The sequence below is a fragment of the Bombus impatiens genome, unplaced genomic scaffold (assembly GCF_000188095.3).
Source record: "Bombus impatiens unplaced genomic scaffold, BIMP_2.2 scf_0017, whole genome shotgun sequence".
In the NCBI taxonomy this organism is placed as follows: Eukaryota; Metazoa; Arthropoda; class Insecta; order Hymenoptera; family Apidae; genus Bombus; species Bombus impatiens.
The window spans coordinates 1378804-1395718 of NT_176436.1; the positions used below are offsets into that span (position 1 = coordinate 1378804).

The following is a 16915-nucleotide window of genomic DNA, read 5'->3' on the forward strand; positions in this document are numbered from 1 at the left end:
GCGCACGCCTCTACCGCCGTTAATTATCTGCCATTTGATAATCCTCTGGTTCTCCACCACACCATTTTGTACGCGGTTTTACGGTCCCCTATTTGCCACGCTAATTTCGGATTCAGCGGCTTCTTCACTGATGCTTCGTATGATTGATCTTTCTTACTCGTGGACAAAAATCTGATTCCGTTGCCTGTTACCAACATCGTATCGCGTTCAGGGAAAAAAGAAAAAGGGATAGCGTGTTTTCAGTGCTGGTTCGGTGCAAAATGGACTGTGTGGGAATGGGTGGGATGTTTGGACGCAGGGCACGTATGAAGGAAGGCTCGTGTTTCAAGAAGTAAGAACCGGAGATCAGTCTTCTCACGGTTCTGTTCCTCTCCCCATCCACGACCAATTTTCTGCACCCGGTGTGCGAGGACGAGACATAAATCGTTGATAAATCATCGGGAAAAAATGGCCTGGTAATTACAGCCTTATTAATCGCTGGCAATTATGCTCTAAGGCTTCGTTCGTCCTTTTTCTTTGTTTTTTCTATGCAACTGCAACTTTTTTATGCGTTATCGTTTAGGAGTCTCTTGCCATCTGTTGCTTGAAATACGTACCAAGTTTTCTGAAATTTAAAGATAAGAAGGGGAAAATTTAATTTAAGCATTGCTCGACTGAGAAGAACTGTCTTTAGTTTTGCGACGTTAGAGTTACTACATAAATATTTGTTTAATAAGTAGTAAAAATTTGGGATCACTAAGTCTTTCATAGCAGCCACGAGTATAAGAGAAAAATCATCAAACACTTCTAATATAATAGAAGACGCTTCCGCCTGACCATTGACGTCTCGCTCTACTGACGATTACCAGAAATAGCATACGCTGTTCTTGTCCCCTTCTGTGACTTCAACACACACTCTACATCTATCAACGTGATTCTACTAACTTTCAATCAACAATTCCTTAAACATAATAATATTTTTATTTATTTTTTATTTATCCCATATTCTTTTACATGTCGTTTAGTTTTTATCAAACATAAATCATATCACATTCACATTTGTAAAGAATAAAACTAACTGAAATTAAGATATCTTCATCAGCTTCTAATTCTTTATTAACTTCTTTCTACTACTTCTTCTATTAAATTTAATGCAGCTTTATTAACTTCTCATAGAAGTTCCTAGTTAGGGGGCAGTTGAGTTTATAGTTTACAACAACTTGTAGAAAATTTATAAATTAAATTTCCTACTCGCATATAATAAATACAATTCGTATAGTAAAGCGTGTTTCGTTGCAATCTTACTCATTTAAGGACGATTAACTAAAAGTACGAAGGACGGTTTAAACTTCGTCAGTTTCCTAAAGTTGGACAAAGAGAACATTAATGTTTACGATGACGCGTGTTTAGCGTGTTTATCGCATGAGAACTCGTACAACGAGAGAGGACAGATGTTTCAGTTGACTCGTTTGTGATTTCAGAATGTCTCGAGGGCAGTCAGGCTGGTCGGACGAGCCGTGCACGTCGACCGGAGGTCGAAACGTGCGACAGTCGGCAGGGCCATCATCAAGGACGACACCTCCGATTCTCGAGGACCGCACTTCCGGCACCGCGTCATGTAAAGGTGGATTCAGGTTAGGTGTTTATGGATGGAGGAAAAGGTGTTTGTACTCTCTGGTGCTCACTTTGATGGTCATCGTGATCCTGAACCTGGCGCTCACCGTGTGGCTGCTTAAGGTCATGGGATTCAGTTCCGTAAGTTTGTGATATTAAACATGTTCTATGAATTTGTTTTCCGATTAACTCATAAGATCTCTTAATAGATTATAATCTTCGTGCTATGGTCATTGTAGTATAGTTACTCCCAATAATAATTTTTTGATTTAGATTCATAAATTCTTGATATTCATTTTTGTATTTTTAATCACGTTCGTTATTATTTAAAAATCGGAAATAATAGTTCTGGGTTCATCCGTTCGTCTAACCGACTCCTTCCAATTACCGCAGTCGTATGTTCACAGTTTTAGAATTGCAACAACGTTAAAAATTAATCTCAGAACTGCAAATACATTTTTTTTCATTCCTAAACATTTCTTTACTTCTCGTGTAATATATAGAAAAATTATGGGCAAGTGTTTTTGTGGCTATCAAATAAACCAGGAAAGAAAGAATTGGAAATTTGAAATCTTTGTCCTACAATTACATATATCGTTTAAATGGTAAATAGATCGAAACAAGAAAACTTCCACGAGTTCGATTCTCCGATATATACTTACCCATATAACTCAGAAAAAGGTCACCATGTTTACACAGAAATACCCTCATACATTCTTCTACTCATCATTGATAAAGCATACCTTGGTAATAAGCTGTCCTTTCAGAAATTCAAATTCCTGCTCGACCGGTCTACACAAAGAAGAATTAATATTCCCGACGGATCTTGCTTTTTTCCCACGTCGAAATTATTTCCGGAATCGCGCGTTGAATTTCTTTATGAAGCACCTCTCTGGTCATTTTCGCTCGGCCGAATTCGCCTGACATTTCGCTGTTGCATTTCAAGCGCAACGTGCGTCTATTCACGTTATTTCGTCGCGAGATACTGCCACGATCCCTGACTTTGATATTCGCCGAGCTGAAACGAGAAAACGGAACGAATTCGTGTTGGGAAACACGAATAGAACACTGACACCTTTGGATATGCAAAACGGCTTGCAACCATCATCGGTGGAAATCCGCGGGTAAGCGGCTTTTATTTGGTAATGAAGCGCGATTCGCCGCGCTTCAGCGAGATCATCCTCTCTCATCTGCTATCCTTGTTTCCTAATCGATGCAAATACGCTCTGCCTCGCGTCGCTTGTTGCACTTATAGAGTGCCATTCTACTGCGATCGCCTCCAGTGATTCCGATTAGATCGTCAAGTAGAGTTGGAACGGTTTGTTCAGACGCCGGTGGGTTGGGCCAACGTGATGGAGAGGCTCGAGATTTTAATATCGTCGGATGGTTTTTGAATGGGGTGATATATTGTTGACTCGAGCCCGTTATGGCTGATAAGAAGACGAATCGAATCATCTGTCATGTCGGACGTTTATCAAGCTCCAGATAGTTTAAGCTCTGCAGCGGCTTTCGTTTTGTGTGTTTAGAGAAAACGAATTGAAAAATTATTCTCCGCCTCTTCTTTCGTATATATTTTTTTCTCTCTCTTTTTTTTTTGCAGATTTCTCTTGAACGCATTAACACGCTAATTACCTGACAAATTTTGTGCATTTTCTCAAAAAGGAATACCGTCTGTTTCGATATAATACGTCGTTAGTAAAGAAATAAAGTCGTTTATGCGTTTTATACTACATCTAGTAGTTTATATCGCTAATGTAATATCGAAAGAATTCAAATCTAATGAACACGAGAACCTCGAATTTTCATATCTCACGGTAATCAACATGCTAAACACGCATAAAATTCTTTTCAACATTACAGATCATTTAACGTTACAGAATCAAATCAAACGCTTCTCGAAGAGCGAATGCAACATTCTGATTCCGTGTCTGATCGCTTACGTCTCGATCTACTGATTCCCGCTGACGAAAGAAACCATCCACGCTATCCTCGTCCTTTTCGTTGATCTTACCACGCACTCTATTGCATACGCCCAATCGCCAATTCCCTCGCCAATATTCAACCAGCTATATCTTTCAAAATGGACTCGCTACATCCTAAAACTTTGTCTGAACATTTCTCTGTAACGTGATATAACACACACTCCTAATAAAATCAATTCCTGTCACGTCGTTGGAAATTAGTTTCAGGCGAGTTTCGCCGCTGGTACAACAGGCCTCCGGTGCAATCTATACAACCGGTTACCAACACAGATAAGATTCGCTCCTAACGCCACGCGAACAGAGACGCGAAACAAAGGGGGAAGGGCAGCAAGCTGGTTAATATAATTCGCCGTAATTACCGGAATCGTTGTATCGCGCCCGGTATCGCGGAAATCGTCGTTTGCACTTGCCACTTCTTTACGTGGGCCGGTTAATTCCCGGTTTATAATTAACCGAGCCCCTTGGTGGTGGCCTCCGAAAGCCAGGGGATGAGAGGCGCTCGTTACGAGCTGCGAGCCTGATAACAAGCTCGTCGAAACGAGCTCGCGATCGTTAGAAAAAACACTCATGCTGCTTGTTCCCGTTGTTTCATTATCGTTATTGCCGAAATCCTGCCGCGCGAAACGCGATATTTAATGGCGTTGAGTAATATCGCGGAGGACGGTGTAACCTTTCGGCTGACCACCGCTACGGATTTATGGTGGCCGCGTGCAAGCGTTGCGAACCATAGTTCGACAGAGACCGCGTAATTAACGCTCTCCATCGTCGAATTTATACGATCCACCGATGAGTCAACCCGATTTTTCGTAAAACGTCCGGGTATCGCTGAATGTTACGAAGTGACGATTAGATCGGATTAAGAATTCCATGGAATTCCTGAAGTGTCGAGATAAGTTGTCATAAGATAAGAGTTGTCAATTTTTAACTCTTTGTAATCTAATAATATTGAACTGAAGTAGACGCTGTATTTCGTTTTACTTCTTCCACTAAAAGCTTAATCTAGTAACCAAAATACAGTTTTCGAATTTAACACATCGAAGATAAGTAAGTCATGATAAGATGTTGAATGTAACTCGGACTGCAGAGGGTTATAAATGTAAAACCTATCTCTAATTATGTCTCATTCTCTGATCAAATAGCTTCGCTATCGTATCGGAAAAAATAGTTACTATCAAATACTCGTTAAATATAGTACTAGAATTATTAATATTCAAACATGTAACTTTTCTCTCACGATCTCTATTCGTTCTCTGATTATCTCGAATTTCGCTTCCGCGTTTAATCGAACTCTTCTCACTCTTTACGCCAATATCTATCCATCAGATTCTCGAAGCACCAGGCTTATTAAAAAAGAATATCCACGTTTGGTAGCATGAACGGATGATTTTTCTTCCCACAATAACGGCGATCACGAATGTCCGATTTATTTACGACTCGCGAACGGAAAAGCGACACACATTACTCACGCCGCGTCAAGGTGAATCGTTCGGGGAACAGCATCACCGGCGGCAAAGAACACGCTTCGAGAAACAAGGGGACGTATACGTGAGATTGTAGTGGTAGAAGAGATGTCGACGATGCAACAGGGTAAAGGCGAGAAAAGGAAAGAGAAATGGAATAGGAGAGGCGTAGACGAAATCGGTGCAAGTAAAGATAGCGGACTCTCAGGATAGCCTTGCGCGAGAACGAACGAACGAACACGAAGGTGGGAAAGAAGAAGTAGCGGAGGCTTACATTTCCCACGGGGTATCCTTGCTTGCTCACAGACTCCTTACTTACGGATTGATACTCAATTTCCAGCGAGTTTAGCCCCTATCGAGGGATCGTTGCGCCTGATCGCGGTGGCTCCTTTCGATTTCAAATAAATTCGATAATGGCGGATATATAGGCGGTGAAGGGTAGAGGAGTCTGAGATGGTGTAGCGTACTCGAACAGGGATATAGAAAGGGATTTCTCCATCGTCTTTACCTTAATCGACAAGGTTCAGGTAGGAGAGAAGAACGAGCTGCTTGGCCTCGTCTGGCTTGTCGATGGATTCGACCCCGTGATGGACGATTTACGAAGGGCGTAAGGCATTTTTCGAGCTTTCGATTTTAACCATCGCCACCAATCGTTCATCCGCAATATTGAACGTTTGATTATCAGCTCCGCGCGTATGAAATCTTTCTCCGAGGTTTGAATTTGCCAGGTCTATAATTTCAATCTTGTCCTATGACGCGCGTTAACGAAGCAGAAATTTCATATAAACTGGTTATATTAAATTTTAAGGAAATTTATCATGAGAATATTTAGATTTCGTCATTGACTGCTGCGAGTAAATAAGATATTCGGTCGATTCTTTTGTATCTGTTCAAATTCGGGAAGAGTAAAAGTTATTAGAAATATAGAAACATTCGGAGAGAATAAAGACACTCTGTAAATTATTTTCGAATCATTTTCATAAACATTCTAAACATTGTTAAGATGGATTGAAGTTTAGAAAATCGTATGAATCGTAGTAACTTGCGTGATCTAGTAAACAATTCTTAACAGATGGAAAACCAACGAATGACTGTAATTCCTGCTTTCAAAATTAATCCATAGATTCTAAATAGAAACGAACAATAAATTTCTAATCCAAAGGCACAATGAAACACTCAACTCCCCGGGAAGAACAACGCGGAACGATAAAATGCAAACGGTGTCATCCTTGAAGCGTGAAATGGAACGAGTCCGTGTTCACGAAAGCGAGTCCGTTTATAAAAATCGCATCGTTATCAGCGACAGTGGGAATCGTGGATCGTGCTGGATCTGAAATTTCCCGAGACGCGCGAACTTCATATCCATAGCAAAAATACTTTAGCCTTGTGTGTTAGCCGACGTATACGAGCGAAAACGCGATACACTCGCGAGCCAGGAAATATTTTATACCCTGTCCTTTCACCCCTTTTTCTACCAGTCTTATCCACCATTCTTTTCCGCTTTTTCATATTTGATGAGCGAGTGCGGAACTCCTGGTTTTGCGAAAAACCTTTTTACCCAAGCATCACGAAACCATCTGGCTTTGCTCGATCCTGTTCGCGGCAACGTCTTCGGGAAATTAAGTCGTTCTTCTCGATTAAGAAGTTGGATAATCGACGAGCGAACCGTTTCTGGTGTATTTCATCGAAGATTCCAAGAATAAATTATGCCTTTTAGGGATAATTTCGTTTCATACATACAAATACACATGAACAATGCGGAGGAATGATCAGAATGCTATTTTCAAAGAAATGTCGTTCGTTCCCGTAAGTTTGAATAATATTGATTACAAAATTATTCAAATTGGAACGTTCAAATGATAAATAATGTAAATGTCAGAAATGAAAATTTTTAATCGATACAATGAATATATTTTTGTTAATCCTAACGCTTTTTCGCTTAAATGCTGTCGAATTTCAATATTTATTTTCGCAGACTTATAACAGGAATAAATGCAATTATTTAGATTACCTATTACTAGTTTTTTTCTATATAATTTCAAAGCAGTTACCACAAAACTTACTGAATTCCCAAATTAATTATCTCCAGAGTTACTAGTTTGTCCATGAATAATTATCGGCTTACGGGGTTGAAGTTAGCAAGTGTCCAGTGATTTATAGAGAAAATTACATATACAATAGCAAGCCGGTGTTCCTGTCAATATTACTAAAAATTGAACTATTTCCTATGAAAATTTAATTATCAATATCCAATATCTCATTCACCATAAATATTCAAAAACACATCGAGCAGGGAGGATAATTGTTGATTGATTGAATCGCAAATCAATTACCCGGTTCGACAGTTAGATATTTCCAGGAATGGTATCGAGCCAGGCAGCAGCTACGAATATTTTCTTCGATCCCGCATATTCTTCTTCCTTGGCTTTCCGGTAATCTAATAATTCGATGGTTCAACTTTATCGAGACTATCCTCGCTTTTGTATTCGACCCATCCGAACTTAACCCACTCTCCCTTCTACGTCCCACTGGCTCCGTTCACCCCAATTCAGTCGTAAAATTTCGTTCGCTTACATCGCGGATGTTCGCGTCGCTCGAGAAACAGAATTTAGTGCGCGAACTCCGTCGTAAAGTTGGCTCGGTAAGAAGGAAATTCATAACTAGCAACGCTTCCAATATCTCCGGTCGGATCGAAAGGTCTTACGAGATCTTCGATTACGAACAATATATAATATCACCTCGAAACGTTATGTTGGCTGGCACCGTATACAGATACTATATTGCCACTAACGGCTTTACGTATACAGGTCGGTAGCGAAGCAAACGCTCCCATGCCTCTTCCGTAATATCGCCTACGAAATCGACCTCTATAACTCTCGTATATCCATATGGAGTTCACCTGTATACGGCTCCCTCTTATATTGCATCAGGGGCACTACAGCCACGTTACACTCGAGGGTCAAGGTGAATCCTGTGTCGCGATATACCGACGTATCCGCTCTCGAGCTCTTTCTTCCGTTGCTTCGTTATGTAATAAGTTGGTCATTCGAAGCTTTCTAACTATGGCTCTTATCGTAGCTGTATATTAATTTCTTGATATTGCAACTGCGGCAGACTTTCATATGTTTCTGTACAAAACCGCAGATGGAATTTATATATCGTACAAGCTGATCATTAGGGCACTTTTCGTATAACGTAAAAGAAAATCAGAAAAAGTGGAGGAAAAGGAAATATTTCTGTTTATTACAATAACTTATAATTTACAAACAGCGTAGCCCGCCGAAATTAACAGATTGTGCGGAACGCGATTCTCGATGCTTTTCGCGGCTGCAGAGCTAAAATAGCGATATAGGTTTTCGGTTTTATGCTTTTTGAACTCGAACTTTTTTTTTCAACAGAATAACAAAAAAAAAAAGATACAAATAGTTATAAAGACTTTTAACCGGTAGTAATTTGCACCTTAAAATTCGTAAAATATTATATGCAAGAGAGCTTAAAATAGCAAATGGAAATATGTAAAATACGAAAATTTAGAATTTTTCATAAAGTGTTGTAAACCCATAAAATGATTTCATTACATAATCAGCAACTCGTACCACGGTCCTTTTTCCCATATTTTTCCATCCAGTATCCAATTATACGCCGCGTAACCAGGCGACGAATCGATAAATGGGGGAGGGAAAGAGGTTAATAGCAAGGGTGCCGATAAAAATTCGAAAACAGTTTCCGCGGGCTAAATAAATGATGAAAATTTGTACGCGTTGGCTCGGAGAAATATGACCGTTACACGCTGGCCCGCCGGACAAAATTCTATCCGGTACGTGCAATAAAGTCGGATCCACTTTTACACGACCTCATATCTATTGATTTAATCAACGAAATAATAGCCATTGTATTCACCGGGAAATCGGTTGATGGTTTATAAAAATATAAGCGGTTAACGTCCAAACAGAAATCATCTTGATGAGTCTTTGTCCTGTCAAGAGATCGATATTCGAAATTCTCAAAAATTCATGAAATGAATTCTCACGGACGGAATTCGTTATTGAAAATTTATCAACGAACGAATCATAGGAAGCACAAATTCTCGTTTCTCTTCAGCTGTCGTGTACAAATTTCAAATATTCAAATTCGCACGAATTTTGCACGTGAGAGCGAAGCATAGAATGTTAACAACGAAGACCATCGACATAGAAAATTTGGCGAAACGGATACTTCTAAAATTTTACATTTTACCGGTCGTTGGCTCACGGTGGATGAATCTTGCATAAACTGTGGCCAACTTGTCGAACAACGAAACGTAACGACGAAGGACAACGGACGAAGCGGTCGATATTGATTCATTGGAAAAGTTGCCCTGCCGGCCAATAAATGCGTGAGAAATGGCCGGGTCACCCTGTATATACATTGCATATAAGCGGGTGCGTTAGTATTAAAGGATATCTATTACAGCGGCCAAGCTAGCAAGTGCAAGTACAGTATACCGGGCACGGCGCCATGAATTTTGAACGTACACCGGTACCATAGTTGTTGGCCAGTGAAACTGGATCGAACAACGGGCGGACGAGTTTATCGTTCCCAGGGATTTCAACCGCGGAGAAACGTACGATTTTTTCTTCCATTTTACGACGATCACCTTTCGTACCACCAACGTTTTCACCCCTGGTTTTCGATGATCCTCACAATATTTCGTGTGAATTTCCATGGTGTGGAGCGCGATCTCTTCTTTTGGTTGGAAATACATTTTATAGAAAAAAAGGAGGAGCAGATAAAAGGATATTATTGAGGATGAGAAATGTAATTTCTATATTAAACTTCAAGGTATTGTACAAATTAATCAAGTTATTTGTAGTCAAACCATTTGAGTTCAAGTAATACGACTTCAAGCGGGTACATAATGAGAAGAAAAAGGTTGCGTATCCAAAAATATTATGTGCACGAAACATGACTAAACAGAAAATGTACGAAGAGTTGATTTAGTCCAAGCAACCAATATATTTCTGCAACACTGGAAAGAATACTACATTACCCAGTAACTGTGGTTTTTGTTTTTGAGTCGAAGAATGGTTGGAAGAACTTCGCTTTTAACTCATTTGAAACTCAGCAAGTCAGGTACAACAACAAATTCACATTAGTAAAGTGTTTCAAATTACTGAAAGTCAAGCGACTTCACTAACGGAAACAGGCATAATAAGTTTACGCTCGTGAAATATTTTGGAAAATATCATGGAAAAACAATATCTGTATGTAAATGGAATGTCTCGATTAAGTAGTACAGTTATCCGATAAAAAGGCGAATGCATTTTTAAATTAAAAGAGGAGATGATACTAAATTTCGAACTCGATGTTGGTAAGAAAGATTTTTCGTGAAATCCGAAAGTTTTTACAGAGCACAAAAAGCAATTTGTGCTGTTGTTATCGAACGCAGAGTCTAGGATATATACACCGAAAAATGAAAAGGATATTCGTCGGTCTTCTTCTATTCCTATTAGTATCGTTGTGACTGCGTACATTAAAAGCGTCGCCACAGTGCGTCGTGAAACGCATCGCAAAGGAATTTATCAGCTTGGTCCGAAATAAAGTAATTACCGCTGCAGTGGTGTACTTACGCGTGATCAAAGGCAACGGGACGAGCGAAAAGTTGGGTTATTAAAAACTATAAACAACACGGTTTCCCGAGACAAAGTTTCAAAACCGTGGCCTGGCTGATGCGTGGTGTTCATTCACCAGACTTTTCGCGCTTTTCCGCGTATTCGTGTCGCCTCGTTTACCACTCGTTCAAAGCCTACCATACTCCCCTCTCCTTCTATTTCTTCTATGCTCTCTCCTTTCTTTTTTTTTTTTTTTTGTATTTCTCGTTATTTTCTCCCTTCCTTTTTTTCACGTTGCCTCGTTTTTAATCCCCGTGACTACGCGCAAAACAAAACAAAAAGAAAATGCAGAAATAAAAGAGCTATTGAGGTGGGAAGATGAAGAAGGATAGAAGAAAGCAGAACGTCGTACGATACGTAGATAGAAAAACAGAGAGAGCAAGAGGGAGAAGAGTAACCGGGTCGCCGAAAGGTATCTCGCTGTGTCTTTCGCTGCATTGGATAGAGTAGTTCCCCTTCGAGGCAGAGATTAATTAGAGAACGAAGAATACAATAAATGATTATATCGAGGAAGAAGAAAGTGGCAAGGCCAGCGACGGAAACCGAAGAGGCCGAGACGAAGGGGAAAACGAGACACCTGGAAAAGGCTCGGAGTATTATAAAGGAGGATGCCAGGACTGAACGAGACTGTACCGACGTTAATGATGCCCTTGGGGCGTCCCGTCTCCTAGCATCTTCTTTGTAAATTATATAAAGAATTGTTCCTATTAATGCAAAAGATGTGTACGAAATATATATATATATATATATAATTGTATTATACATGTATGCACTAGATATTTAATTATTAACTATACGTACATAGATGTATAGGTATAAATAGAAACGAAAAACGATGAACCATGATACGCACGGTATCTGTTACCACTTCTCTCGTTATCTTAAGAAAATGATGTGCACGAGGACCGCTCATTATAGAGCATCACCATTTCTTCGAGGTATCTTTCATAGGCTATTGTCCGACCCGTGCACACACATTCACGGGCTGCCACATATACCATGCGCAAAAGGGATCGAAGCATTAGATAAAACGAGTGTCAATGCTCGTTGAGTTTCACCCGGTAAATACCACGATTGAATTATCAGCGGATTAACAATTCATTCGCTGCCGGCGGTAATGATAATTACACCCATTTCGATCCGTTACATTTGGCAGCGAATCGATTCGAATATTAACCACGATGTGACCCGTTGGAAGTCGCCCGTCATTATTCTTTGATTCACGGACCGATGATCTTTTTTCTCTTGATACTTTTAAAGCCGTCTTCTTATCGATTATCTTATTTGCAAAGCTTTCCGCTTAACGAGCGATATAATGGTGCATAATCATCGAAGAATGAATAGGATATAACATAATTAAAGGTAACTTGTGATGGATTTATATTACAAAGAAGGATTGTTAAATTATTATAAGCAGAGGAGTGAGTTGCAGGGAGAACAGCACGCTCTAGTTTTCCATATGACCCAGTGAAGGAGTAAGAGGAACATTAAGCGTGCCGTGAGAGAGATTTGCACATAATTGATACAAGTCATCCATCTTCTCCAAATATCCATAGAATATGAAACAAATTGGCAGTTGACTGGAATATTTATCCAGTGCAGTATTAAAATAAATAAAAGAGCATAAATATAATCAATATCGCTATAAAAATCACCTGTTCCCTCTGATCAAACGTTACTTTCGTTTGCTGTCCATCTTTCAATAATCGCTTGATAACTACGCTAATACACTCTACAAAGCCAGTATCGACAAAGACTTTCTTTAGAGTGTCCGGAAAGTTTGTAGCATACGCACTGCTTCTATCAACGACTTTTTGAGAAACTTTTCGACAATGAATTTCTTTAAATTTCTAAGAGATCCTAAAAAGATTCTTTAATAGCCAGAATAGATAAATAGGGTGATTATAATATATCAACTAAATCAAATTAAACATTACTCTTAAGACTCAACTTAAATTAAGCCATCTAGAATAGTTGCCTTAATTTCTTTTAATATCCGATTAATGTCCTATTATTCTTTTAATGTTAATGTTTTAAACAACTTTTTAAGAACAGGACGTAGCATTTCGTTTAATCGAGCCATAAATTTCTCCATGTTCTTTCATGACCTTGTAACTCCATATCCATCGGAAAGCAATTGTTCGGACTAAATCTACAATTCCTCAAATTCTTCCTCCTCTGTCGTTACTTGAGTCACCTATGCTTAACGCTGTTTCATACCTCCCCATCCAGAAAGCTTCACCGTCATCCCTTCGTTCTTCTTCTCCTCATCGCACAGCAACTAGAAACGAAACGAAAACGAAATGAAACGAACTAATCCCGGTCGGCGATGTATCAACGCTGGCAGCGAACTGTATTGCCGCGTTTCAACTACGAAATCATACCGGACGTTGGTAAATCCTAGCCGGATAGCGAGACCATCCGCCATCAGTACACTCCGCGATTTAATCCTTGCGCCGTGCACAACGTAAAATAACATGAAATTGCAATGTCGCCACGACGATGTAACTGCAGGGGTGGGGGTGTGGTCTGGCTGGTCTTCGGCGTTGAGGGGCGAGCGGTTCGCCACGTAGAGGGTGCTGACAGGACTACCAGTCGGATTACTCGCGGCAAAAGTTAGACGACTCCTGTCCAGCTCGGGATAATTACGTGAGGTGCATTAACGTGGTGTACGTACCACCTGCATATGTATAATTACGTGCGGTTTAAGCGCGCGTGCGGACAAGTGTACAAGGTGTTTCAGGAACATAGAACCGAACTTGGTGATTACGCAATACTCATCTAAAGATTGCTCACAGTTCTTCCATATTGCTTAAACAATAATTCCGTGAGGAAAGATGTCGAAGCGCTTGTGGAAACTAACGGAGAGGAAAGTATTCGATCGCTTATCGTAGGAAACTTTCGTGTCCGTATTGTGTGTGTTACGTAAAGTATTTTGGAATTCCGCTAGCACTATAATGACATGATTGTCATGATTCTATTGGTAAAGCCTGAAATCAGTGTGGAAATTTGTATAGAAATTACAAGGTATTTATGGCAAATATATTTTTAAGTAGAAAATTTAATAAAAAGTTTAACAAAAATTTAGACTGCAATATAAATACCTATCTTTAGAGTTATTCAAGGATTTCCATATCTTTTTGTGTAAAAGTTCCGGGCGATTTTCGTATTTTTCTGTACTAATAAATGACGGATGATTTTCGTACTTTTCTGCATCAATGGACGAAATTTATATTTTGTATAGGTTTATCGTAAAGAAGCCCGTAATGCGATGCAAAGGACACGACGCGAGTATAGCGTGACATGCCGAAATTAACAGAATAAGTAGACGATATTGTGGCGTCGCCAGCAACAGAAGGGTTAAGATTCCTCCGCTTCTATTCACGGATACATACTTCTAAAGTTTGCCATCAACTTTCTGAAACTTCCTATACGGGGAGGTGTCGTATATGTAGGTGCTGTCGAGAGGAACGTGAAGGAAAGCGTTTCTCCATCAGTCGTGGAGAGGGGCTTGCGCATTGCGTGCGCTCGAACACGTTCGCTTTGCATCTCGCTTCAACATTTCGTCTCTCGATGCGAATACCGACTAATTCCAATGTTATGCCACATGTAGAGTGAACGACCGGAAATTTAGACAAGAACACAACGGGATTGTTTTATCGCAGTCGATTGTCTACACGGAGAGACCGGTGAAATTTCTTCACGGTCGGGGGTCACGAGCTAACGAGAAGAATCGCTGGTACTCGCATGGGAAAATTAATTTCGTTCGCACATGGGTTCCTCGAAATTTTTATTTAGTCAAGATATAGATAGGTTCTGTTTTATGTTTTGTGAGGGTGGATTTGTTAAATGGAAAATGAATATTTAGTTAAATGGAAACAATTTTATTTATCGTGCATTAGTGGATAACACAGTGATACGAGAAACATTTTGAGAACAATATTTTTCACAGTAAAATTGAATACGATTTCTCTTGTAATATCATAAGAAAGGTATTGACACGAATTCAAAGAATATTATAGTGTCTGATTTACATTCATATTAACTTCACAATATGGAACTTAGTACACACAGCAGTATCCAGACGTAACCTGTGTACCTTTACGACCACGTGACATTGAAGAACAGGTTCTTGATAGTAGAAAAGTATTAAAGGATCTAACAATCGAAGCTAAAGATGGAATAAAGCAAATATATGAATGCACATCAACAAGGATATAAAGCAAGTGCTATAATACAATATAACATTCATTTTCTTACGAAAAAGAAGAACTGTTCTCGACAGATTCGTTGCCAATACGTTGTCCGTTTAAGGCAGATTAATTTTTACTAACAATATTTTTCATACTGCGTACCAGTAATAGAAGATAGTGTCGACAGTTCACGCGAACACTCTGTGCATGATGGATTCTCAAAGAATAAACATTTTGAACAAATAGAATAGCAGCAGAACGTTAATATTAGTTAAATAATACCGAAGGAAATTGATCGATGAGAATAAAATGGCCAGCGACTAAATTGGCGAAGCCGTGAAAATGGTGTTCGAAAGTCTGTAAATAACGCGCTTTGTATTAATTTATGGACGGCGAGCAGCCGTTCGGAGCGCGGCGTTCCGAGGGCGTCGTTATGATGATATACACGTGCAAGGGGTGTTATTTGGATTTCATTACGTCCCGCTCGGGGCACTCCTCGTGAGCACTCGCCTTGTCCGATGGGAGCTCCTAAGAATCTGAAGCAGCTAGCCAGGGGGAAAATATTGGGTCAGCTGGTCGCGTGATCTCTCAAATGATCTTACATTCGTAAATCGCTGAACAGGCTGGTAAATATGAACAAAGAAAAGATCTACTACTCTTCTGATATTATTACCTATGTTTGTAACCTTTCTCGTTTTTGAATGAAAGTCAAGTGGCTATTTGATTTAATTCTTTTCAGTATGGCAACTTAATTTTTGCATCGTTTCTATTATATTTCACAGTTGGAGTAAATTAGTTAGACATTGTCCTATATTTGTTGTTATTAAAAATGTATTATATTTTATCAAATCATCGTATTCCGACTGGGAATAAAGCAGAATATCCTAGATTTATTCTCATTAAAAATTCATTATAGTATGCAAAATCGTATAGTATAAAAACGTATTGCAGCAGAGCATATCTTAATTAATTATACTAATTAAAACGAAACTAGCCGTTCGATGTTCTGAAAAATTAAAATATGTGATTAAATTCATGTACTGGCAATTTTTAACTCATATGACTCATATGATTTTTAGCTAGATAATTATTATCAGACTGTAGAACCATCTTTTATCTTGAATTATTACCAACGGAAATACATTTTTTCTGATTTCCTTATTAAAAAAAGACACAACGTATTAAAATTAGAATCGCTTTTGCAGAAAATAAATTCATATATCTATCATTTAATTAATTGATACTTAACATTTTAAAGCACTGTTGCTTATAGGTACGCAACGTTGAGCATAAACGACAAACTATTTGTATCAGTAGTTTCTTGACCGTCGGATCCAAAAAAAATTAGAAGCATTTGTTTCAATTGATTAGTTGCTTTTAACCGAGAATATGATACGCGTACAAAGCGAAATCACAAAAAATGGAGAATTTTATAATAATTGGAAACGCGGATAGCATCCGAGGAAAGAACGGAACGACTATCGCGATCGAGTCGATTTGATTTGATTTCATGCCGAAATCGAATCCAGCTAATTTCATCCCTCCCACCCTCGGCTAGCGCGCAATGGACGAAAGTTGCGAACCAGGCTGATCGCGTGTCGCTAGATTAATTTTCGTAACTGTGATTATTGGATGGGTTTTCGGCCACAATTCGGGCCACATTGAGTCGAGATATTGTTGTTATCTGGATCGATTAATTGGACGAAAGTTGACTTTCCGCACACTATATTTCGTACGAGTAAAATTGTAATTACATTGCCCGGGGAAAACATCGAAGGTTTCATATCATTTTATATTTTATCATGTATTGGATTGCTCGGATAATTTATAACATTTTTTGAAATTTTTATGTTCTGTATATATAGAAATAAATGCGTATTTTATTTTATTCTATATTGTATACATCCTATGTAATTTGAAAAGAGTTATTTATTATGTACATTTATAAAATATTACCTAGCAAACTTTGCTTTTAGTTGAATGACAAATGCGTTAATTAAAGAGAAAAATCTGGTATCGCCGATAAAAAGAGTTTT

The 16915-nt window shown here is 39.0% G+C and overlaps 1 protein-coding gene across 9 annotated transcripts in view; it reads left to right on the plus strand.

The window, feature by feature from the left end:
- LOC100749896 (zeta-sarcoglycan) overlaps nucleotides 1-16915 on the plus strand; it is a 222582-nt gene that overhangs the window by 195296 nt on the left and 10371 nt on the right. For 8 of the 9 annotated variants that reach the window (XM_033318465.1, XM_033318473.1, XM_033318477.1 and 5 more), the window contains one exon: nucleotides 1461-1734. In XM_033318465.1, the coding sequence (XP_033174356.1) occupies nucleotides 1461-1734 (274 nt within the window). Of the gene's footprint in view, nucleotides 1-268; nucleotides 456-1460; nucleotides 1735-16915 lie in introns of those variants that run through there. The other variant, XM_024364497.2, reaches the window with a different exon arrangement.